General features: G+C 25.7%; 1 protein-coding gene and 1 long non-coding RNA gene across 6 annotated transcripts in view; both read left to right on the top strand.

Moving 5' to 3' along the window:
• LOC111634114 (POU domain protein 2-like) overlaps positions 1 to 26,257 on the top strand; it is a 213,486-nt gene that overhangs the window by 157,406 nt on the left and 29,823 nt on the right. For all 5 annotated transcript variants that reach the window (XM_023378806.1, XM_023378805.1, XM_023378807.1 and 2 more), the window contains 2 exons: positions 12,154 to 12,327; positions 12,411 to 12,689. In XM_023378806.1, the coding sequence (XP_023234574.1) occupies positions 12,154 to 12,327; positions 12,411 to 12,689 (453 nt within the window). The remainder of the gene's footprint in view (positions 1 to 12,153; positions 12,328 to 12,410; positions 12,690 to 26,257) is intronic.
• On the top strand, positions 2,456 to 2,884 carry LOC111634117. The gene is made up of 2 exons (XR_002758155.1): positions 2,456 to 2,700; positions 2,807 to 2,884. It is a non-coding gene; the product is annotated as an uncharacterized LOC111634117 (long non-coding RNA).

Here is a 26,257-nt window from a genome sequence, read left to right as displayed (position 1 = left end):
TATCGTTGGAAGAACCGGAGGGGAAGAAAAAAAAAGAAGACACGAAACTTTTATTTCGGAATTACTCGATTAGAAAATTCTTAATAGAGGCAGCCAGAAACGAGTTCATTCTCTTGTGAAAAGGAGTATCAATTAAATTAATTGGAGTTAAAATGCGCTTCTCAATAGATGTAATAACTGTAAAGGAATTAGTCGGTTTGAAAATTGCAAATGTCGGCACCGGTAACCGAATTACGCTTCTCGTAAAATTCCTTTTTTTTTTTTTATTATTTTTAGTGCCTTTTAGGAAGCCGAATTGGACTAAGTAACCCGGAGAGTTCTACTCTTTTTGGAAAATTACAGAAAGCAAATATTGACCGGACTTAAATTCGGAAAATGTTGGCGGTCACCTTTTATTTATTATCATCAGTCTAAGTGCGGCACCTGTAAAAATCTCATTTCCGATAGATGGATTAGGAGAAGGAAGAGAACCGAAGAGCGATCAATTGATAGAGAAGCAATTTTAAAACTTATATTCTTTCTAGAAGAAAAATAATAAAATGTCTAGACGGATCCGTAACGAATGAAGAAAAATAAAATTCTAGTTACACGCTTCCACCTTTCTCTTCTCTTAATTTATTTGCGATGTCTCGTGGGCTCTTTAAAGTGTATTAAAATCTCCCGGAAACGTGGAAAACTCGACGTCCATCGGAAAAAAAGAAAGAAGATTCGAACTTCTTATAGCTTTTGCAAGGGAAGAATTGGTGTTGCCGCCTCTAATGGCGGGCCGTATATTTTTAAACTTAATGTTTTGACACGTCGTCAAAAAAGTAAATGACGACGTTTAAGGTTTAACATTCAACTTACAAATGAAAAATTAAATTCCGTTTGTATCATTGGCAAGGAGCCAGGCCTTTACCTCCAAATCTCCTTCGTTTCTTCGACTATTCGTCGTTTTAAAATCGCGATCGGATCAAAATTAGTTTCGACGGAGAAAACTACAATTGAAGAGTGTAGATTACGTTGTATATTTTTTCCCTCTCCCCTCTCTCTCCTTCAAATTCATTTTTTTTTTTTCCGAAATTTCCAAACAGAAATTTTATTAAATCCGCCGGAGAATCGCAACGTGTTTAGAAATTCTTCTTCGGAATGAAGTTGTGAATTTTTGTTGTTAAAACGCGGCAGCGTTACATCGAAACAGTTTTTTTTTTCATGTATATTTTCTCGATTTGTTTTTTATTTGGAATAGGGCCAAAGACGTTATTTAGAGATATTAGTTAATTACTAGTCTACGGAAAAGAAAAAAAAACAGCTCGAATTTCATTTCCTGGTAGGTGAAATCCTGTTATTGTGAAACGAAAAAAAAAAAAAAAAGTGAAAAATATCTTAATTTATAATAGCGCCCCATTTTTTTTAATTATAAGATACAAATTAAGATATATTAAACTGAATTTTGATGCATTTTTTTAAAATGGAAATTCGAAAGTTTCTCTTAGAGAATTTACAAAGATAACAATTTGTTAGGAAATAGTTTAACGAAAATAAAAGAAAAAAAAATACGAGGGGGAAGTTATATTACTAAGATGTGTAGAAATGCTGTCGTTAATCGAAAAAACGGTTGAAGAGGAGTATTTAAAAATTTAAGTTTTATGTAGCACGGTATCGTCTCTCTAATCAGCCACCGGTCCTTTTGTAAAGTGCAATTGGAAAGATTGCTCCTATATGAATGAGGGTTACGAGAAATATATTTACAAATGAAAATATCCGACCGAAAAACAAAAACAATAAAAAAAAAAAGGAATCTTAATTATATATATATTGCTGGTTTCTCTTCAAATTCGCTTTATGCCACTCCATTTTTTTAAAATTCCGGAAAATCTGGAAATGGAAACCTGTTTTACGCATGGAAATTCATTTTGTAATTAAACGAAAATAATGAAAATTAACTCCATTCGACTGCGACGGAATAAATTTGTTTTAACTCAACTTTTTTTTTCCTAACACAATTAACGCTAGTTAATTACAAAATGTATAATGTGATGTGTTAGAGTGCAGTTTTTACTTTCGAAACCCGCGATCGTTGCGGTCTGGCTTCCCGTTAATTCTAGAATCAACGTTTCTAGTTTTCTCTTTTACATTTACTTTCGAATTAAAACTACGGAATTAACCATTTAATTATTTTTATATTTTGAAATAATAATTATTTATCCCTTCCGAGCGTTTGCCATCGTTTACTCGAACTCGCCTAGAGTCTAAGGCTTTGCCTACGTTAATTTCTTTGCGGATGGTTCGTCCTGGTGGTATATTTCGCGTGCGATTAAAGATCAGAAAATCGATTTCTATTAAAATAAAGTTTGCATAAAATATTACGTCGAAATACGTTGTAAATAATGTATTGAATCGTGACCGATTTTTCGCATACGTTATTAAAAATATATTAAAAAAAAAAAAAAAAACTTGTTCGGTTCGAGTCGTAATCATCCTCGTGGTCGTCGGCCATCCCCCTTTAAAAATGTCCCCGTAAGTCTAATTAGTGGAAACGATTTCGACCCTTAACATTTATTATTTCGTCCAGCGAACTTATCCATAATTTCTTGTTCGTACCCGAAATCTTATTTCGTAATGTACGTGTGTCTAAAATACTCCCTTACCTAAATAACGTGTTAGAAGTTTAACGTTATATCCGAAAGCGGGGCTTTAATCTGGAGAGGAGTTTCACCGGTAGGACCGACTTTATTAGAAATTATTATTAAATGAAAGCGTGCAACCGGTTAATTCATAATAAATATCTTATCTTGAGTTTCTTTTATTTTACCTGGACTCCCAGCTGATGGTTGCAGGAGCACAGGGACAACAGCCATTGCTAATGCAAGCAGGGCTAGCACAACAGTTGCAGGTGGGAAAGGTATGTAAATTGATCAATTTAAATAATTTGAAACTTTTTCTATGCATTTTAATTAAGTTTATTAATGTTTTATTCTGACTAATAATTTTATTTATTTTATTTAATGGAAAAGGTATAAAACAGTATTAAAATAGAAATGGTGTCACCCATGATAAAACTGCAGATTTGTATTTAAAGTTTATTCTCTCATCAATATTTACTTCTTGTGGGATTCAAACTGTTTCTGTAATTTTCTGAAACTGTTAAGTTTCTTAATACCCTTATGGAATTTGAAATATGTTTACCCACTTTTGATATACCTTTATACTTAGATTACATACTGTGTAATCTTTTTTTTTTTTTATCATTTCAAATCAGTAATAAATAAAAAAGTTCACCTCCTGACCCTTTGTCATTTATAGGCTAAACTAAATAAAAAACAAAATTTGTACTTGTGTTCTAAAGTGCAGTTGTGATAATAAAATTTAAGATTTTGGTACAGATGCAACTCTGATTGAGGTGGTTGGAACTTATCAGAGTTGTAGACGGTGCTCTTAAAAGTTACCCGTAGGTGTTGTTTGTTCTCTGCACAAATTTTAATTTCTTCTTGTGTTTTTTGACGGTCAGAAGTTGTTAAAATGGTCCCCCAAAAGCTATTTTTAGATTTCTAACTGTGGTGAAATGTGAATCGATAAACTTTCCCCTTTGAGGTTCCCAACCAAATTATCACATTAATTTTGAGGAGGACACACTATACCCACCAGTGACTGTCATACACATGCATATTAAAAAAAATGAAACAAATAGAGGACACAATCTTGTGAACTTTGTAGCCATACTTTATCTATTATATATAGTAATTATTTGTTTAGGCTTTTTCAAATACTTTTATTCATTATTACAAATAAAAAAAAAACCTAATGAGCATTAAATATTTAAATTCAAAATTTATATATATATATACAATATGGAATATGAAAATCTACAGTAATAATTTACAGGGATTATGAAGTTTTTAACTTACCAGAATACAAATAAAATTCTATTTGACAGATTAGTTTTATTTCAAAATGTTAATTATCATCTTGTGATAAAAAAATTATTTAAAAAGTTTTTTAGTTTAAAATTCTATTTAAATTGTTTAAAATTTTAAATATAAAAATCAGAGCTTAATTATAATTAGTTACTAATTTACAAGACATAATTAATACTTTATCTAAAATGAAGAAATTGTTATTAAGTTTGAAAATCATTTTAATAAATATAATGATTCCAGAAACAATTTGTTTATAATGAATTTATTATGTTTTCAAGTATATTCTCATAATTCAGTAAAATTCAAATGTAATTAATTTTTCTTGGAGGTAAAACATAACTCTTAAGTAATATATTTGTTTTCATATCTAGAAAGCATGTTTTAAAGAGTATATATGTTATTTGTTAATTATTTATAATAGCAATGGTTATGATAACTTCCACTCATATAAATTTTTACGTAAAGTCAACAAATAATTTGCATGAAAGATATGTTTTTCCAATAATAATACTTAAATACCAAACTAAGTCAAAAATTTTCCCACATCCAATAAATATCATGTGTGCAATGATTCTGTTAGCTCAATTACATTAGTCTATTTGTATCATCATTTGTCATTTTTATCTACAAATATAAGCTTTATGAACAGGATGTTTGTTTAACATGTACTTTTGAATGTAAATATAAATATATACTTTACATAATTACAGGTATGCTATTTTCTATTTCCATTTTCTGATAGTTTCATCAATATTAACATTCTCACTTNTTATTTTTGTATTTTCTTGGATTTTTTGTTCACTTTTATTTGCTGATTTCTTAATGATAATAAAAAGTTGGCTTCTTGAAATTAACAGTAATTTATTTTCATAACTTATTAAGAGAGAGTTTGAATTTGTGTGTTGATAATTCTTAATTTTCTGAATACAAAATTAACCTGTTCTCTTTTAAAAAAAAATCAAGTTTTTAATGAGCAAAATTATTTTTGTAATGCTCTTTCTTTTCTCTTTCTTTTTTTATTTAATAAAATTTTTTAAATGGAAGTATTCAAGTTGCTAAAAAAACACTTTGAAAGAATTTATTTACTTAAGAATGGTTTTAATTGCTTAATATTTTTGATTTAATTAATGAAGTTGAGATTAAGCTTTATTCGAAATTATATATCAATTTACCTTTTTCCTGTACTGATGTGTAGATTAGTTTTTAAATTTTTTGAGTTGACAACCATATTATTTTATCTCCTGGATTATTTAATAAATAATATTTAAATACATAAAAACATTAAAATTAATTATAATATAATATTTGAGGATTACAATTTTCTTTTGAGTGTTAATTCTTTTAATATTTCATAAATCATTTCTGAATAATTTATATAATATAAATACAATTATAAAATGAATTTTAAAATTTTCTAAATATTAAAATACTATTTATTTATTTAAACAATCATTTTTGATTTTTAAAGACATTTTTATATTATAAATTATTATTTGAGGAGTCCTTACTTGTCAGTCAAACAGCATACCTGTATCAGTCATTAGAATATGCATAAAATTCAAATATTTATTTCTAAATAATGTAAAAACGTTTAAGATTTGTATGTACTGTGTACATACCAAAGCTAATATAAACTGAAATTAATTGATATTTTGATTATTTTCTACATAAGTATTAGTCAAAATACTTTGCTTGAATTAAAAGTTTGATACAAAAATTTAGATTGATGTCTTGTACTTGTTGGTAACTTCAGAACAAATAGATTCTAATTACTTACCTTTTGAACACTTCAAAAGGCATTTTCTCCAAATTTTATTTGTGTAAAAATTAAATTTTTGATAAGAAACTTCAAGAATGAAGTAATTAGAATAAGCAATCACTCAGTTTATAGAGTTTTTGTCTTTGTTTGAAATTAGAGTGTTTTTTTGATGACTATAAAGAAATTTATTCAAAAACATATTTCAGGAGATTTATTAAATAAATAACAACTAAATACAGTTAATAATTATATTTTATTTATATTAATATCTAAATATTTATCTTTCAAAATCATATACGTTAAACATAATTGTGGTATTAGATTTTCAATAAATTTTACATTTTTCGATAGTTACAAAATATTTCGATATGACTCAGTTTTTATTCTAAATGTAGTTCAAAGTTCAAATTCAGTGGCAGATCTAGCTAAATGCAGGTAGTGCAGTGTCCTGAAGCCTGGGAATTTGAGTTCAGTAATTTAGTAAACAAAGAAAATAAAAATTTTATAGAGTTCTATATATAAACTTCATGCCAGTGCCGAAGCTCTAATTATTTCATGGAGCCTACTCTTGCTATAGGGAGCAAGGATCACATGAATCACTGTAAAAATGCTGAACAAGTATAATAAAAAAGGTTACTTTCAGTGATGATATTTATAAATTATTATATAATATTTTTGAAATCATTTGGAAATATATGTTCATAATTAAATTCATTTAATTATTATACATTAGTTGATTATGTTGATGATATATCAAACTAATAAAATTATCAATTAGAGTGCCAAACTAACTACTAGTAAAGTATTCTAAAAATATTGCATAAATTGGTAAATTGAGTTATGTAACATCAGTTATTATTTAAAAGTCTATTGTTATTGAGTATCCTCTTTTATCAACCATATGCTAGATACATAGTTAGATTTTGAGTTCATAATAAATTAAATAACTTTAGTTATAAAATCTAAATTTATATTGAAAGCAATAGGTTATGACGCTAATTCAAAATTCATGCTACTATAAAATATTTCAAAAGAATTTTAAAACAGAATATAGGTATTAAAAAAAATTTGAATTATATTTTAGCAGTATTGAATCATAAAAACTTTTTGGAAAATAGAGAGTGTTTTCTTATAATAATAAATTAGTAATAATTGAGATAGTTTTGATTTGTGCATATATTTTTATAATTACATCAGGTACATTAAGCAAAAATTACTTATATAAAATTATAAATGCTTTAATCTAAATAATACATATATCAGTCTGTTTGTAGTTTCCTTAACAATTTTGCTGTTGCTATTGGAAAAAAAAAAAGTTGCACCAATTACACCAATTTTTTTTTTCATAAAAAAAAAGAATTACCATATTTACTTGGATATAAGACGATCTCGCATATAGGAAGAGGTGTCACTTTAAAGATCAAAATAAAGAAAATCAGATTTATTAATACAATTCTAATTTTACTTCATTTAATCACAAATAAAATATCAAATGAACACAAATGCACACATTGTCCCGGAAAAATTACTGGCATTTAAACTTCAAGTAAAAATCTTGTAAAATCGACAACATAATTTGTTCATGTAAAGCTGGACAATTATTGGGGAACCTTTTTTGCCAATTCTTAGCAGTTGAATTCACTCTTCATCAATTACATTTATGAGTTTCTCCAAATTCTGATTTCCAAATAATCATCTGTTTTTACATGGGAATGAAATAAAACTTATATCGAGCTCCCATGTAATTTTGGAATTCAATTCAAATCCAAAAAAATTTTCCTGTTGCTATTCATCTTTACTCCTGATAATACACAAGAAAGATTTAAACGACCCAGATAAAATACTTTTGTTTTTAAACACCAGAAGGTGAGAATCCAGTAAAAAATGCAAATACACAGTTTACAAAAATTATTGCAAAAATGAAATGAATTCCTCACTCACACATATCGGATGACCTATGTTATTGAAGTAGTGAAAAATGAATAAAAACCTTGTCTTATATGCTCGTAAATATGGTAGTATAGTTGTTATACACAAATTAAGAATAAAAAATTTTTTCTTTTCAAGCAATCTTTATAGAATTATATGTAATGAAGCAAAATTGAGTCACTTGAGGACATAAATGATGAACCATTATAATATATCTAGTGAAAGTAAGAAACCAAGAAATAAAATATAATCTCTAAAATGTTTCTTACACTTCCAGAAAATAGTAAATTACATTCAAAAAATAACACAAATGCAATTTACCAAAAACTTTCAGCATCCAAATGACACAAAATTGTGTTGTCATATTGTAATGAAGGTCACACAAAACAAAAGTATTGTAGTCTGCAGTGAAAGTGTTAAAAGATAGTTAGTATAACAAATCATTCTCTATAAACCTTAATTAATAATAATCTGTTGCATTCAGATGTTGTTTATAGATCTATACTTTTCTTCTTTGGAAAAGATTAACTTTAGAAATTTGACTTAATACAAAACATTTAAGCTTTATACTGAATGAATGAATTCTTAAATTACACCAAATTCTAACTTTAATGACACACTAATATTATAGCAGATTTTATTTTTGTATTTTCTTGGATTTTTTGTTCACTTTTATTTGCTGATTTCTTAATGATAATAAAAAGTTGGCTTCTTGAAATTAACAGTAATTTATTTTCATAACTTATTAAGAGAGAGTTTGAATTTGTGTGTTGATAATTCTTAATTTTCTGAATACAAAATTAACCTGTTCTCTTTTTAAAAAAAATCAAGTTTTTAATGAGCAAAATTATTTTTGTAATGCTCTTTCTTTTCTCTTTCTTTNATATATATATATATATATATTGTTAAATAAATTGATGTATTTATTATCTTAAAAAGAATTAATTTAGTTTCCTGTATTTAACTGGAAATATGAAATTTTTTATACCAAATGTATACTTGTTCTAAATACTATGTAGATTGAATAGAAAACTAACAGCATAATTGATAGTGAGATATGTTTATTGTAATTATATAATTGAGGATTAAAATATAAATTTGATAAGCATATTAATTTATATTGCATTGTATTATAAGCATATAATTTATACAGCTTTAAGAAATATTTAAAATATAAATTTATTAAAAATTTCACATTTATCGTTAATCTTGTTTAGAAAACTTAATCATAGGTGATTAGAATGAAAATAAAATTGATTCCTGGTGACTATTTCTGGTGAATTATTGGAGAACAATCTTAATCGTTTAGTATGATGTAATAAATTCTTTGTGAAAAGTTGTAATTTTTTTATATAATATTGTTTTGCAAAGACTTTAGTTTTAGTAAATAAACAAATTTTTTTTTATAGCAGCAAAGCATATAGAGATCTTAGAATGTATCAAGATGAATCTTTTTCAGAAATGGAGCAAATAAACTTTCTCAACCAATATAAACTGAATTGGATTTACAAACTTACATTTTCGAGTTATTGAGAATGTTGTAACAATAACATCAACAATTCATATTGTTTGATAGAGAAATGATATAGAATTCAGTATATAACAAACTCCTTTTTTTTTCTTTTTTATTGCATTGTTGATCAAGATATAATCCTTTGATTATTTATAATAATATTAAAAATCACAGCTTCCGAGAAAGTCCATGTTACTTCTTAATGTGCATTATTTGCCAAAACAATTTTTCACCTTTTAGTATTTTATAAAATACTAAACTAATTTCAAATGGGTTGCACATGGGTTACACAAAATAGAAAGAAAAATAGTTGATTTGTATTTGCAATATATTTTGCAAATATCATATTTTTTACTTTCTTAATCTCATATGTATAAAATTAAAAAATAATNACTATAAAGAAATTTATTCAAAAACATATTTCAGGAGATTTATTAAATAAATAACAACTAAATACAGTTAATAATTATATTTTATTTATATTAATATCTAAATATTTATCTTTCAAAATCATATACGTTAAACATAATTGTGGTATTAGATTTTCAATAAATTTTACATTTTTCGATAGTTACAAAATATTTCGATATGACTCAGTTTTTATTCTAAATGTAGTTCAAAGTTCAAATTCAGTGGCAGATCTAGCTAAATGCAGGTAGTGCAGTGTCCTGAAGCCTGGGAATTTGAGTTCAGTAATTTAGTAAACAAAGAAAATAAAAATTTTATAGAGTTCTATATATAAACTTCATGCCAGTGCCGAAGCTCTAATTATTTCATGGAGCCTACTCTTGCTATAGGGAGCAAGGATCACATGAATCACTGTAAAAATGCTGAACAAGTATAATAAAAAAGGTTACTTTCAGTGATGATATTTATAAATTATTATATAATATTTTTGAAATCATTTGGAAATATATGTTCATAATTAAATTCATTTAATTATTATACATTAGTTGATTATGTTGATGATATATCAAACTAATAAAATTATCAATTAGAGTGCCAAACTAACTACTAGTAAAGTATTCTAAAAATATTGCATAAATTGGTAAATTGAGTTATGTAACATCAGTTATTATTTAAAAGTCTATTGTTATTGAGTATCCTCTTTTATCAACCATATGCTAGATACATAGTTAGATTTTGAGTTCATAATAAATTAAATAACTTTAGTTATAAAATCTAAATTTATATTGAAAGCAATAGGTTATGACGCTAATTCAAAATTCATGCTACTATAAAATATTTCAAAAGAATTTTAAAACAGAATATAGGTATTAAAAAATATAAATTAATAAGAATTACATTGAATTCATATCAATGGCTATCCAGGAATTTGAGAATATAAGTGCTTGCTATTTGAGGTAGATTTGATAACACCAAGTCATGTACCCCCTGTCATTTTTTAGAAAATGTTATTCAATTATTTTAGAATTACTTTAGTCATCAAATCTTACCTAATTTAAGTCATGCAACTTGCATTATTAAATTTATTTTTGGTTTTAAAATAAGAAAATGTTGCTTTAGTATAAAGGAGGTACCGCAGAACCATAAGTACCCTCTTTGATTCATGTATAAATATAATAAAAAAATTAAATTAATTTTAAGATTTAAAAACGTTTATAATAAATTAATTTCAACTACTAAATTTTTATGTAAAAAAAGATAGTGATTAAAAGCCCGTTTGATATAACTGCCATTGTGATCTTTGTTGTTGTATAATTATGAATAATTAGATTTTTCAGGAGTAATATTTAGACATGAAAAAAATTATAGAAATGATATCCAAAATATTTTATATCTAATGAAAACAATAATAATTATCTAGAATATACTTTGATATTTATATCATTGTGAACGAATTTGTTCTTTAAAAATTCAAAAAATTAATAGTTTCACATGAAAAATTTCTTAGTAATTTACAGTCGCAGCTCTAGTGATATCACTATTATTTCTTTACATGAATTTTATGTTTTGTTTCATAAAAAGAAGAAATAAATAAATTTTTGTTTTTCTTAATAATTATGATTTCTAAAAAAAGATTTTAAAGACAATATCTTATATTATCAAAAGTATGAAATATTAGAGATTCAACAACAAGCCAGTAGAATTTTAGGATCTTGATAAATATGCAGTTTTTGAAATATTTGTAAATTTCTTCTTACTTTAACCCTGCCAATGACTCAGAACTTTTATTTATTTATATTGACATTCTTGATAGTAGATATATTAGTTAAATTAGCCAAATATTAAATTTGTTGTTAAAATCTGTTTTAATTTTCTCCTTTCATATATATTTTCAAACATGTTTGTAGAACGTTAAAACATGAAATTGTTTTAATATTTTGTTCTCTTAACATTTATATACTGGCATATATAAATCAGTATTGTAAATTTTAATGTTTTTACTAAGATAATTTGTAATTTTATCAAGCAAATATATCAAATTCTATAATCTAATTTCTTTAATAATCTTATATGCAATTTGAAGATGAAAAGATTCTTCAAGAGGCATGTTATTATCAAATACTTGCAATTTTATAAAAATCTGTTAGAATAATAAAATGCACTTAAATGGGTAACAATATAATGTTAGAAAACAAATATTGAAATTAGTTAATTATATTTCTTTACTAAAATAACTTACAAATATACAGTAGTGTAATAACATAAAAAGATATAACTAATTATTTATATGTTAATAATTTAATTTTGTGAATAGGCAGTTAACTATTACTTAATGTTCATTTTAATGACTTAATTTTGATAATTGATATAATAAATATATGTAGATTAATTATAATTCATCAATATAAAATTCCTCAACTGGTTTTATTTAATATTATTGTAGATTTCTTATCACAGATATGCAACAATTTTAAAAGCAATTGATAATTTTATTTGTTTTATAATAAAATTTAAAATCAATATAATAACATTCATAAATTTTTTCACAAAGATGATCCATATTAATTTAACAATTATTATTATTTTTTGATAAAAATAAAAGTTTAATCACTTCTTAAAAATAACAAATTAACTTTTCTTTGAAGATTCCAGTTACATCTGGTATTCCTGGTCTTCAACTTAGTCCACAAGATCTCCAACAGCTTCAACAACATCTGCAGCAGCATCAGCAAAATTTGCAGAGCATGCAGCAATTTGTATTTCTCCAGCCGGGCCAATTACCAGCAAATGTTCAAGCTCAGTTATTTCTCCAGAGTCAGGTATTTGTTTTTCTGTTTGCAAATTGCTATTTTTATTAAAACTGATTGAATGATTACTCAAAATAAAATGCATGATTTTATAGGGATTGTTGCAGCAGGGTTTGATGCAACAAAGTCTTCAAAATCTTCAGCTTCAGGCAAGCCAGTTACCTCAGGGAGTTCTTTCGACACAGGCTGCGGCTGCTGCCGCCACAGTTGCCGCTGCTGCTGCCGCCCAGCAACAGCTTCAGCAACTCCAGCAACAGCAGCAACAAAAACAAAAACAGCAACAACAACAACAACAAGCTCAGACACAATCACAGACACCATCACAACCACCTCCGCCATCTCAGTTACCACCACCATCCACACCTACACAAAAGGTTTGTTAATACTATATCTATTAATAAAAGTATATTTATTTAAAAAATTGTTTAAAAGAAAAATATTAATAATATTTATTTTACAATCTATCAAATTATCACAGAATGCGTGTTTTGTAAATGTTCATTAACAAAGAACAATAATTTTAAAAATTAACTTAAAACAATTAAAATTAATCTTTGAAAATAAAATAGTATTTTTTGACTTTGTAGAAAATTAGTTTATTATTATTTAAAANTTTAGTAAATAAACAAATTTTTTTTTATAGCAGCAAAGCATATAGAGATCTTAGAATGTATCAAGATGAATCTTTTTCAGAAATGGAGCAAATAAACTTTCTCAACCAATATAAACTGAATTGGATTTACAAACTTACATTTTCAAGTTATTGAGAATGTTGTAACAATAACATCAACAATTCATATTGTTTGATAGAGAAATGATATAGAATTCAGTATATAACAAACTCCTTTTTTTTTCTTTTTTATTGCATTGTTGATCAAGATATAATCCTTTGATTATTTATAATAATATTAAAAATCACAGCTTCCGAGAAAGTCCATGTTACTTCTTAATGTGCATTATTTGCCAAAACAATTTTTCACCTTTTAGTATTTTATAAAATACTAAACTAATTTCAAATGGGTTGCACATGGGTTACACAAAATAGAAAGAAAAATAGTTGATTTGTATTTGCAATATATTTTGCAAATATCATATTTTTTACTTTCTTAATCTCATATGTATAAAATTAAAAAATAATAATAAATTAGTTTGAAATTATAGGATGTTTTTTGAAGTCTAACTAAACACTTTTCTTGAACAACAGCAAAACTTGAACTTGATACTTTTCATACTTTGTAAATCCATATTTAATATAATAATAACAATGTTATATATAAATTATCAAAATACTTTGATATAAAAATTGAAAAATAATATTTACTCTTAATATAATACTAGATGATAATATAATATATACTGTATTATAAAATAAGAATATTGTGAATAAAGTTCAATTTGAAAATATAAAATGTTTTATATAAGAAGAATTTCTTATGGAAACATGGTAAAAGTAATATAAATGAATTTGAATTATATTTTAGCAGTATTGAATCATAAAAACTTTTTGGAAAATAGAGAGTGTTTTCTTATAATAATAAATTAGTAATAATTGAGATAGTTTTGATTTGTGCATATATTTTTATAATTACATCAGGTACATTAAGCAAAAATTACTTATATAAAATTATAAATGCTTTAATCTAAATAATACATATATCAGTCTGTTTGTAGTTTCCTTAACAATTTTGCTGTTGCTATTGGAAAAAAAAAAAGTTGCACCAATTACACCAATTTTTTTTTTCATAAAAAAAAAGAATTACCATATTTACTTGGATATAAGACGATCTCGCATATAGGAAGAGGTGTCACTTTAAAGATCAAAATAAAGAAAATCAGATTTATTAATACAATTCTAATTTTACTTCATTTAATCACAAATAAAATATCAAATGAACACAAATGCACACATTGTCCCGGAAAAATTACTGGCATTTAAACTTCAAGTAAAAATCTTGTAAAATCGACAACATAATTTGTTCATGTAAAGCTGGACAATTATTGGGGAACCTTTTTTGCCAATTCTTAGCAGTTGAATTCACTCTTCATCAATTACATTTATGAGTTTCTCCAAATTCTGATTTCCAAATAATCATCTGTTTTTACATGGGAATGAAATAAAACTTATATCGAGCTCCCATGTAATTTTGGAATTCAATTCAAATCCAAAAAAATTTTCCTGTTGCTATTCATCTTTACTCCTGATAATACACAAGAAAGATTTAAACGACCCAGATAAAATACTTTTGTTTTTAAACACCAGAAGGTGAGAATCCAGTAAAAAATGCAAATACACAGTTTACAAAAATTATTGCAAAAATGAAATGAATTCCTCACTCACACATATCGGATGACCTATGTTATTGAAGTAGTGAAAAATGAATAAAAACCTTGTCTTATATGCTCGTAAATATGGTAGTATAGTTGTTATACACAAATTAAGAATAAAAAATTTTTTCTTTTCAAGCAATCTTTATAGAATTATATGTAATGAAGCAAAATTGAGTCACTTGAGGACATAAATGATGAACCATTATAATATATCTAGTGAAAGTAAGAAACCAAGAAATAAAATATAATCTCTAAAATGTTTCTTACACTTCCAGAAAATAGTAAATTACATTCAAAAAATAACACAAATGCAATTTACCAAAAACTTTCAGCATCCAAATGACACAAAATTGTGTTGTCATATTGTAATGAAGGTCACACAAAACAAAAGTATTGTAGTCTGCAGTGAAAGTGTTAAAAGATAGTTAGTATAACAAATCATTCTCTATAAACCTTAATTAATAATAATCTGTTGCATTCAGATGTTGTTTATAGATCTATACTTTTCTTCTTTGGAAAAGATTAACTTTAGAAATTTGACTTAATACAAAACATTTAAGCTTTATACTGAATGAATGAATTCTTAAATTACACCAAATTCTAACTTTAATGACACACTAATATTATAGCAGATTTTATTTTTGTATTTTCTTGGATTTTTTGTTCACTTTTATTTGCTGATTTCTTAATGATAATAAAAAGTTGGCTTCTTGAAATTAACAGTAATTTATTTTCATAACTTATTAAGAGAGAGTTTGAATTTGTGTGTTGATAATTCTTAATTTTCTGAATACAAAATTAACCTGTTCTCTTTTAAAAAAAAATCAAGTTTTTAATGAGCAAAATTATTTTTGTAATGCTCTTTCTTTTCTCTTTCTTTTTTTATTTAATAAAATTTTTTAAATGGAAGTATTCAAGTTGCTAAAAAAACACTTTGAAAGAATTTATTTACTTAAGAATGGTTTTAATTGCTTAATATTTTTGATTTAATTAATGAAGTTGAGATTAAGCTTTATTCGAAATTATATATCAATTTACCTTTTTCCTGTACTGATGTGTAGATTAGTTTTTAAATTTTTTGAGTTGACAACCATATTATTTTATCTCCTGGATTATTTAATAAATAATATTTAAATACATAAAAACATTAAAATTAATTATAATATAATATTTGAGGATTACAATTTTCTTTTGAGTGTTAATTCTTTTAATATTTCATAAATCATTTCTGAATAATTTATATAATATAAATACAATTATAAAATGAATTTTAAAATTTTCTAAATATTAAAATACTATTTATTTATTTAAACAATCATTTTTGATTTTTAAAGACATTTTTATATTATAAATTATTATTTGAGGAGTCCTTACTTGTCAGTCAAACAGCATACCTGTATCAGTCATTAGAATATGCATAAAATTCAAATATTTATTTCTAAATAATGTAAAAACGTTTAAGATTTGTATGTACTGTGTACATACCAAAGCTAATATAAACTGAAATTAATTGATATTTTGATTATTTTCTACATAAGTATTAGTCAAAATACTTTGCTTGAATTAAAAGTTTGATACAAAAATTTAGATTGATGTCTTGTACTTGTTGGTAACTTCAGAACAAATAGATTCTAATTACTTACCTTTTGAACACTTCAAAAGGCATTTTCTCCAAATTTTATTTGTGTAAAAATTAAATTTTTGATAAGAAACTTCAAGAATGAAGTAATTAGAATAAGCAATCACTCAGTTTATAGAGTTTTTGTCTTTGTTTGAAATTAGAGTGTTTTTTTGATGACTATAAAGAAATTTATTCAAAAACATATTTCAGGAGATTTATTAAATAAATAACAACTAAATACAGTTAATAATTATATTTTATTTATATTAATATCTAAATATTTATCTTTCAAAATCATATACGTTAAACATAATTGTGGTATTAGATTTTCAATAAATTTTACATTTTTCGATAGTTACAAAATATTTCGATATGACTCAGTTTTTATTCTAAATGTAGTTCAAAGTTCAAATTCAGTGGCAGATCTAGCTAAATGCAGGTAGTGCAGTGTCCTGAAGCCTGGGAATTTGAGTTCAGTAATTTAGTAAACAAAGAAAATAAAAATTTTATAGAGTTCTATATATAAACTTCATGCCAGTGCCGAAGCTCTAATTATTTCATGGAGCCTACTCTTGCTATAGGGAGCAAGGATCACATGAATCACTGTAAAAATGCTGAACAAGTATAATAAAAAAGGTTACTTTCAGTGATGATATTTATAAATTATTATATAATATTTTTGAAATCATTTGGAAATATATGTTCATAATTAAATTCATTTAATTATTATACATTAGTTGATTATGTTGATGATATATCAAACTAATAAAATTATCAATTAGAGTGCCAAACTAACTACTAGTAAAGTATTCTAAAAATATTGCATAAATTGGTAAATTGAGTTATGTAACATCAGTTATTATTTAAAAGTCTATTGTTATTGAGTATCCTCTTTTATCAACCATATGCTAGATACATAGTTAGATTTTGAGTTCATAATAAATTAAATAACTTTAGTTATAAAATCTAAATTTATATTGAAAGCAATAGGTTATGACGCTAATTCAAAATTCATGCTACTATAAAATATTTCAAAAGAATTTTAAAACAGAATATAGGTATTAAAAAATATANTCTTATCTCAAAGAAATTTAAATAAAGAATCAGTTTCTAATATATTTTATCTCATTAAATATATTTAAAAAGCATAGATTTTAAGTGTTGGAATGTATGGAATTTACACAAAAATACAAAACACCAAAGTTAATTATATATGTCATAATGTATATCAGTTTATATAAAGTGTTGAAATAAGTCTAAGATGAGCTAAAAATTGCCATTTAAATTCTTGGTAATCATTCAAAATGAAAAATTTTATAAGTTTGAAATTGGAATATTTTCAGTAATCAATCTCACACCTTTTTCATGTCTTATAGCAATACTTTATTAAAAAAAACTTAGCAGCTATATTGGCTTTGAATGACACATGGAATATTTTCACTTAAAGTTATGAAAAGTGTTGGTAATTCAGTTTTAAGAATAATGATAAATGAGAATCAGATCAGTTTTACAGAGCCAGATTATTTATCATGTATCCATATTTTATCCAAAATTTGTTTCAGAGTGCAAGTTTATATTCCTTGGCTCACTATTAACATTGTGAGAAATTTATATTTTTCATATTAACAATGAAATATTAAAAGACTAAATTATTTGACTTGATTAAAAACAGGATACAAGATTCAATTTATGAAGACAAGCCAGTTGATAGGTGGCAACCCTAGCCTTAATCCTATTAGTTTCCAAAGTAAGGGCAATGATGATAATGCATACATGGAGACATAACAGGTCCAGCCCCAAATTTAATGCACTCTAGGCTAAAGGTTTTCAAGGAATATCTTGCCAGAAAATCTCTTTTCATATGCTTCTCTATGATATGATTGAGAAACACTGGCTATCAATAATATGCACGGCACTTTTTTATTTTTTTGTATTCATTTTGCTGTTAGGAAGGACATTTTATCAGTAAATAAGGACAGGAGGACACAAGCTGAAGTAAGTACTGTCTTTACCAAATCAGGACAAATATAAACAATAGCTTGTTCTCAAGGTATACACATATAAATAATATGCTTACTGTATTTTATGGTATATAAGACATGACTTGTCCAAAAAGAAAGTTCAAAAAACTTACCTGCATCTTATATATTAAGTTGCAATCTCCCAGAGGTTAATGAATTCCCCAAACTTTTCCAGTAAGCTACAGGTTAACCTCTACTTAGACCAACTCTAATTGGGCTGCAATTTGAAAAAATTGTAGGCCTATAAATTCCCACTGTCATCTCTGTATTTCTTTAATCTTGAGAATGGAGTTAGGTAAATGAAAGACGAGACTAGATATGGAAACCTTAGGAGCAGGAGACCCCGATTAACTGTACAATGCAAACTGGAAGTCACATTAGTTACATAATTAAAACATTTTTCCCTGAAAGGTGTTAGCTAAATGACTGGCTTGACTCTATTGTTAAAGGAAAAGTATGATATACAAGAGCAAGACACTACAGAACTAATTTCAGGTGGAGGTCAAATATTTTTAATTTAAATTAATTAAAAATATGATTAAAAATTGCAGCTTGGCATTGTGACAATAAATAATTGCTCATTAAACAATAATATTTTTATTCAAAACCTATTAGTATTTTTTTACTATAGATTATCTGTCACTCGTGACCTATTTCGTAATAAAATATTAGATTCAAATATTTATTGAATTTTTGATAAAAATAAAAGTTTAATCACTTCTTAAAAATAACAAATTAACTTTTCTTTGAAGATTCCAGTTACATCTGGTATTCCTGGTCTTCAACTTAGTCCACAAGATCTCCAACAGCTTCAACAACATCTGCAGCAGCATCAGCAAAATTTGCAGAGCATGCAGCAATTTGTATTTCTCCAGCCGGGCCAATTACCAGCAAATGTTCAAGCTCAGTTATTTCTCCAGAGTCAGGTATTTGTTTTTCTGTTTGCAAATTGCTATTTTTATTAAAACTGATTGAATGATTACTCAAAATAAAATGCATGATTTTATAGGGATTGTTGCAGCAGGGTTTGATGCAACAAAGTCTTCAAAATCTTCAGCTTCAGGCAAGCCAGTTACCTCAGGGAGTTCTTTCGACACAGGCTGCGGCTGCTGCCGCCACAGTTGCCGCTGCTGCTGCCGCCCAGCAACAGCTTCAGCAACTCCAGCAACAGCAGCAACAAAAACAAAAACAGCAACAACAACAACAACAAGCTCAGACACAATCACAGACACCATCACAACCACCTCCGCCATCTCAGTTACCACCACCATCCACACCTACACAANTAAATAAAGTTAATGACCTAAAAATATTATCAATTAAATCATAAATAATTTTATTTTATTTATGAAATGACCATCTGCCTATGTACAATAGGGCAACAGCTATACTCTACTCTTCCATGTAGAAACCAGTTCCTCAAATTTACAATGAATATTTTTAATAGCTTATAATATCTTAAAATTTGTAATAACTTTTTAATGTCAATAGTAATTAAAGTTTAATTTACTTCCATTTAAAAATGCATTTGAAATTATTCAATTTTTTAAAAATAAAATATTATCATTAATTCACATTTTAATTAGCTGTAACAGTCATTTCATAAATAAGATAAAATTATTTATGATTTAATTGATAATATTTTTAGGTCATTAACTTTATTTAAAAGTTGTTATAATTTTTAAAACAATTTAAAAGAAAAAAAAAGTTAGCCAAAGCTAGGATCGAACATAGATCGCCCACGTTGCAAGCGAGTTCGCTACAGAATCAGCCATTTCACTGCACTTCCATGGTGTAAAATTGACCAGTAAATGAGCTGTGCTTAAAATTTTAGAGCCCTTTTTCTTGGAATCTTCTGGCTAATGCACTTTACAATTCTTCTGGGTGGACACCCTTGAAGTATACTACTAACCTGCGAAGTCTCATCTCGAACTGAATTTCTGAGACCGTAAGGTCCCCTTGTTAGACAAGTTTTCTCATAATAATTGCCTCTGTCTGAAATTCTAAAGTGTGATGTTTTTCCCCTTCAGCATGGAGAGAAATATATGTCAAGTTCCAATTAAGAATAATAAAGAAAAACTACAATTTAACCTTGAAAATTATTTAATGGGAGATCAATTATCACAAGAGATTGGATATAAAAAGTCAAAATTATATTCTTTGTCTAGCAGAAGAGCTTACAATTGCATTCAAACAGACTTTAGGGAACTATGGAGTTACCTAAATAAAAAAAATAAAAAAAAATAGAGACTGAACGTGATTCTTGGATCTGGCTTTATCTAATAGATTGTCTGGTTTATGGCAAATTGCAAAAGTTTAGTGGTCATAGATACAGTCAAACCTTGAGTACTTTGTTTGCTCAATATAAATCTTTATCTGGATTTTTGTTCCAAGACCAAAAAAATATAAGCTTCAATAAAACTTTTGACAAAATGAATACTTGAAGTTTACTTTGTTTGTTTTGAATCAGTTTTAAATATTAAATGTTTTATCTTTAGAGTACTTATTGAACTTTTTTTGAATGCTTAACTGTATTTAATTCATAATCCTAATTTTGCTATTCATTATCTGTACCTTTTCTCACTTGTACCAACTTCCACAGCTTTCTTAAAAGTCATGAAAGCATTACTTTTCCTGATTTTATTTTGTTAGTACAGATTCTGTGGCAAGAGACAATGGCTAAATGTAAAGCTTCTTCATAGCAATGTTCAACTGATTATCAAAATTTGGCATCAGAGAGACCAGAGTCATTTTATGATTTAAAAATGAGTTTTTTGATGAAAATCAAAAGTAATAATTCATAAATAATTCCTCAGAAATAATGATGCTAACTAAAAAATGTTCTAATAAACATTAAATAAAATTACAGATTGTTCTGTCAGAATGCATGCTCAGTTCATAGTTTTCACAGAATGTAACTCTTCTAAATATGAAAAACTTTCCATTGCAAATACCCCTAATGAAATAGCCATATATTGCATAAGCTTATTAAATAAATAACTCAAGTTTAAGTAAGTTTTGTTACTTTGGGACTTTCTATGAAGTTTAGTAGAAAATATTCTGTACTGAGGAAAACATTTACTTGAATAAATTACGTTCAAACTGACTCTGTTTAAAAGCCTTTGGGGATGAATATATATACACATAAATAATATAAGTAGAAGAATAATTTGAGTAGAATTAAAAACTTGCTTTGTATGATTCTATTTAATTAATAATTATAAGAATATAAATTGTATAAAATGATGGATTTGAATAATAAAATATAAATTATAATAATAATAGAAAAAAAGCTTTATTAATATATTATTTCATATGTATACAGAACCAGATTTTAATATACATATCTTAAAATAGCATATCTGTGTAGCCATATAAATCTACAAAATAAAATTTTAATGAAAAATATAATACAGAGTTATTGTTATAGTTATATTTGACTTGTAATTAATTTTTCATCATTAAACCAATATAGTATATGAGAATATTATGTACTTATACTAGAAACAATTAAAAGTATCCAGAAATTTTAAAAAAGAGGAATATGCTATAAAAATGGACTGAAGAAGGATGAAAAGAATAAAATACTATAATATCTTTTGCATATCTGCACATTTTCCATAGAATTTAAATAAACGCATTCAAATATCCAGTGTGGCTTCTTAATTTACAGAATGTATGATATCTATCTACTGAAAATTTACATATAATACCCAGGAAGTGAGTGACATTCATTTATAAAAATAATTGAAACTTTAATAGCCAGACCTTGTATAAAAAGAACAAATCACTACAAATGAAAAATAGTTTAAAAACATTGAAGATGATTATAGATTAAAAAATATTTTTGTAATGAAAATAATATCCCTCTATGGCAACAGATACATTCAAATGTACATATGTAAATATTGAATGTCAGTTCAAAATACAATCAATAGGTTCTCTTTCTACTATGCCATTTTATAAAAACAAATTAACTATTAATATTAAATGAAAAAGATATATCAGCAAAATAACTGAAATCTTTTATTCAAGATTTTATTCTTGTTGGATTTTTATGAATACACTGTAAACATTAAGAAAATAACAATTTATATATTTATGACCCAATGCATATTACTAACTTGTCATCAATACGACACAGCTGAGAAGATTATCTTTCACAACAAATATTCTCAGATGACAAAGCTCTATGAACTATACTAGACAATAATGGACAAATTTAACATATTATGACATATCGTCAAGCAATAAACTTATATGCAAGAACTTTAAGATGATGCGCAACAGAATTATTTATGGCTTATTAAAAGAACCAAAAGGACATACAGATACATAACTGGCTAGACTTGGTACTCTTTTGGCCTATTTAGGCCCTTGTACCAAAAACTCCCAAAACCAATCAACCATCAATATATATTTTTTTTCACTTTTTTTCTGTTTTCAGAAATATAATTAAGAATCTCAAGCATTTTTATTTGGCTGTTATCAATAATTTATCAGAACATACTGCATTTTGACATAAATTTAATAAAAAAAAGCATCAGACAAGACGACAAAACTTTTTGTTTAGCTAAAACATAGAAAAAAAATTCTATTATAATACTTTTCAATGTTTTTTTTGTATCCATTGTTATTTATTTTCTTTTAAATTTTAAGCTAATAATAATAATAATATGAAGTAACTTTTCAGATAAATATTTAAAAATAAATACAAAATGTAGTTAATTTTTCATTTCTTTGTTGTGTGTTAAAGGGAGAAATTAGGCAATTTCTCACAAAATGAAATTGGATGTAATTTAAGAAATACATAGAAAATAAAGCCTTTTTAAATTATAGTATAAAGAAATAAAGAATAATCAAATTACCAGATTTCTCCAGGCTATTTTTTGAAGTTACATAGAAATTGATTAAACAGAAATGGGCTAGAGAGAATAATCCCTATCTCTAGTCTAAATCAAAGTTTAGTATCTAAATTCTAATAAGAGTTAAAAATTAGGCAATTCTTTTTCTTGTAATATCTTTAATTGCTAAATTTATTAAACTAATTTGTCTTGGCTGAAAAATACTTAACCTAACTGTTGGAACCATATTTATTATATAGATTCAATTAAAATTTTTATATTTTTAGTAATATGATTTGATTTACATATCTACTTAGAAGGAATATATGAATAGTTTTAGTAATTTATATTTACAATAAAATTATCTTTTCATAAACAAGTATTAAGATTCAAACATTAAAGTTTCAAATTTAAATTTTATTGTTAATAAGAATTTTGTATTGGCATCAAATATGTTTGAATACTCCCATAATAATAACACAATATATCTTAATTGCTGATAATTTTAATTAGTAAATGTATTTTAAAGTTATCTCCTGTAATATACTATATTTTAGCAGGAAATATTATCAAGTACTCATTTAATTACAGTAGAGCGTCGTTTATCCGAAGGTCGGTTATCCGAAACGTCGGTTATCCAAAGGAATTCCAGTCGACAAATTTAAATTTTCGCCAGTGCTGTGGCGTTGTAATCTTTGACTATGTCATCGGCTACTCAAATATTTTACGTTTTTGATACTAAATTAACTTCTGAAGTATAATTTTTTATTGTTTTTATATTTTTCAATATATTTATTTTGTACAAAATAAAAAAATAATTTTTAACGATACAATAGTCTTCGTTAGGCTTAACATCGACGAAAATTCAACACGAAGCGACACGCAATGGAGAGAAATTTCAACATGGGATAAATTAATATATTTTTTGTACATAAATGTTTATCTGAAAAATAAGTTATCCGAACAACCCCAGTCTCCAATTGATTCGGATAAACGACACTCTACTGTAATACCATATACAGTAGTCACACAGAAAAACTGTTTCACATCATACAAATACAATAAATATTTATAAATAATTTATACAAATTTACATAAATGTTAAAATGCATTAGACAATTTATGAAGAGAAGCAAATTTACATTTTGGATAAACTTTAAATATTTAGTTTCCTGAAAAATGTTATTAATTAGAGTATGATAGCAGTTTGTATAAATTGTAATATGCCATATGCCAATATTCTATTATTATTTATTCTAATTGCTATTCATTATGCTCTTAAAGGATAAAATTGAAGTCTAATTATATGTATATAATACAAAATATGTTCGGTTAATATAGATACGAAAACTAGCTAAACTTTATCTTAAAAATTTTGAGTACTTTTATTATAAAAACTACTTGCTCCAGAAAAATAACTATTACATGAATACAACTAATTAATTTAGTTACACATTAGTAATTTATCTTATACTGTGAGCAATTATTTATAAGTTATGTAATAATTTTTATTTTTGTAAGGTCCTATCAAAGTTTTGTGAATACAGATTTATGTATAAAAAATATGCATGAATTCTAACTTTTTACTCTAGCCTATTGCAAATATAGAATATTAAATAATTTATGTCTAAATATGTAAATATCATTAGGTATTTTTAGGTGCAAGCCTTTTAACTTACAACTTAGAATACCAAATATTGAAAATATGTGATATTATTAAACTTATCAAATACAGTAGTATTCTGTTTATAACCCATAAAAATTTCTAGAACCCACAAGTTATATGCTAGAAATTACAATAATTATCTGTAGCATTAATTTTAATGTACCTTTAGCTGATTGCTTATATCAAATTATCGTTGTAATTGATATTTTTCTTAAATGATTAGATTATATTTAATAAATTACTATATACAGTACAGCATCATTTATCTGAATCAATTGGGGACTGGGGTTGTTCGGATAACTTATTTTTCAGATAACCAATTATGTACGAAAAAATACATTAACCTATCCCATGTTGAAATTTTTCTCCGTTGCGTGTCGCTTCGCATTGAATTTTCGTCGATATTAAGCATAACATAAACTTTTAAAATAATAATCATGACTATTGTATTGTTAAAAATGATTTCTTTATGTTTTACAAACGAAATAAATACATTGAAAAATATAAAAACAAATAAAAATTATACTTTAGGCCAACTGGAATTCTTTCGGATAAACGACGCTCTACTGTATTATTAGACTGTAAAAGTTCCATTCAATGCAATTAAATGGTAATTATGAAAATTATTGTCAGTGCTGGCTCAATGGGTAACTTGTGCCTGAGACAAAACCCGTTTTGGCCACCTCCTACATCCAGAACAATTGCCAATAAAGAACACTTGCAATGCTGATAGTCTTGTACTGTTTGTAAACAACTTTTTAAGCTGAATACAGTAAATGCCAATTCATTTTAATTTAATTTTTTTCTCCATTTGAACATTTTGACTAATCATTTTGCCACTTGAGGCTATTGCCTCATTGCTTACCAGTTGAGTCATCTCTAGTTATTGTAAATTTAAATAAGTAAAAAACATTTATTTGATTCAGATTAGAATTTTTTTTTACATTTTAAATTAGATCAATAATTTGCTAGTTGGTATTCTTATATATGTTGTAAAATTTTCCAGCTTTATGTTAATATTACAGTTAAACTTTTAATAAAAGCATGGAGTATTGATATTGTTCATATTTAAAAAATTTAACTACATCTTGGAATTGATCATCTGAAAAAGTAAAAATTCTAATTTTATTGTCTATAAATTCATTTAAAAAGTTATCTTTTTAAAATTTATTTATTTATTTTCAGCATAATAATTTATGATTTAAAATTATAAAAATACTTTGCAAATTCAAAATTTATGATAATTATATTTCATATATTTCAAAGAAGAAAAATTTTATTAATAAACTTTCAAAATCAAAGTCTCCTGTCTAATGAAAAGTAATTACATTCAAATTTATAGTTTGAAAATTGAAGTATGAACAAATTTTTTGTTCATATTTTGATAGTTGACCAGATGGTTGCACAGTAAGATGTGTTCTTCTAATGCCTTGAGGGATCCTGATTCAAATTTAATCTGAAC

The sequence above is a fragment of the Centruroides sculpturatus genome, unplaced genomic scaffold (genome assembly GCF_000671375.1).
Source record: "Centruroides sculpturatus isolate CEXI.00-Female unplaced genomic scaffold, Cexi_2.0 scaffold944, whole genome shotgun sequence".
NCBI lineage: Eukaryota > Metazoa > Arthropoda > Arachnida > Scorpiones > Buthidae > Centruroides > Centruroides sculpturatus.
The sequence above is the reverse complement of the archived record's forward strand: the minus strand, read 5'-3'. Positions and strand labels throughout refer to the sequence as shown.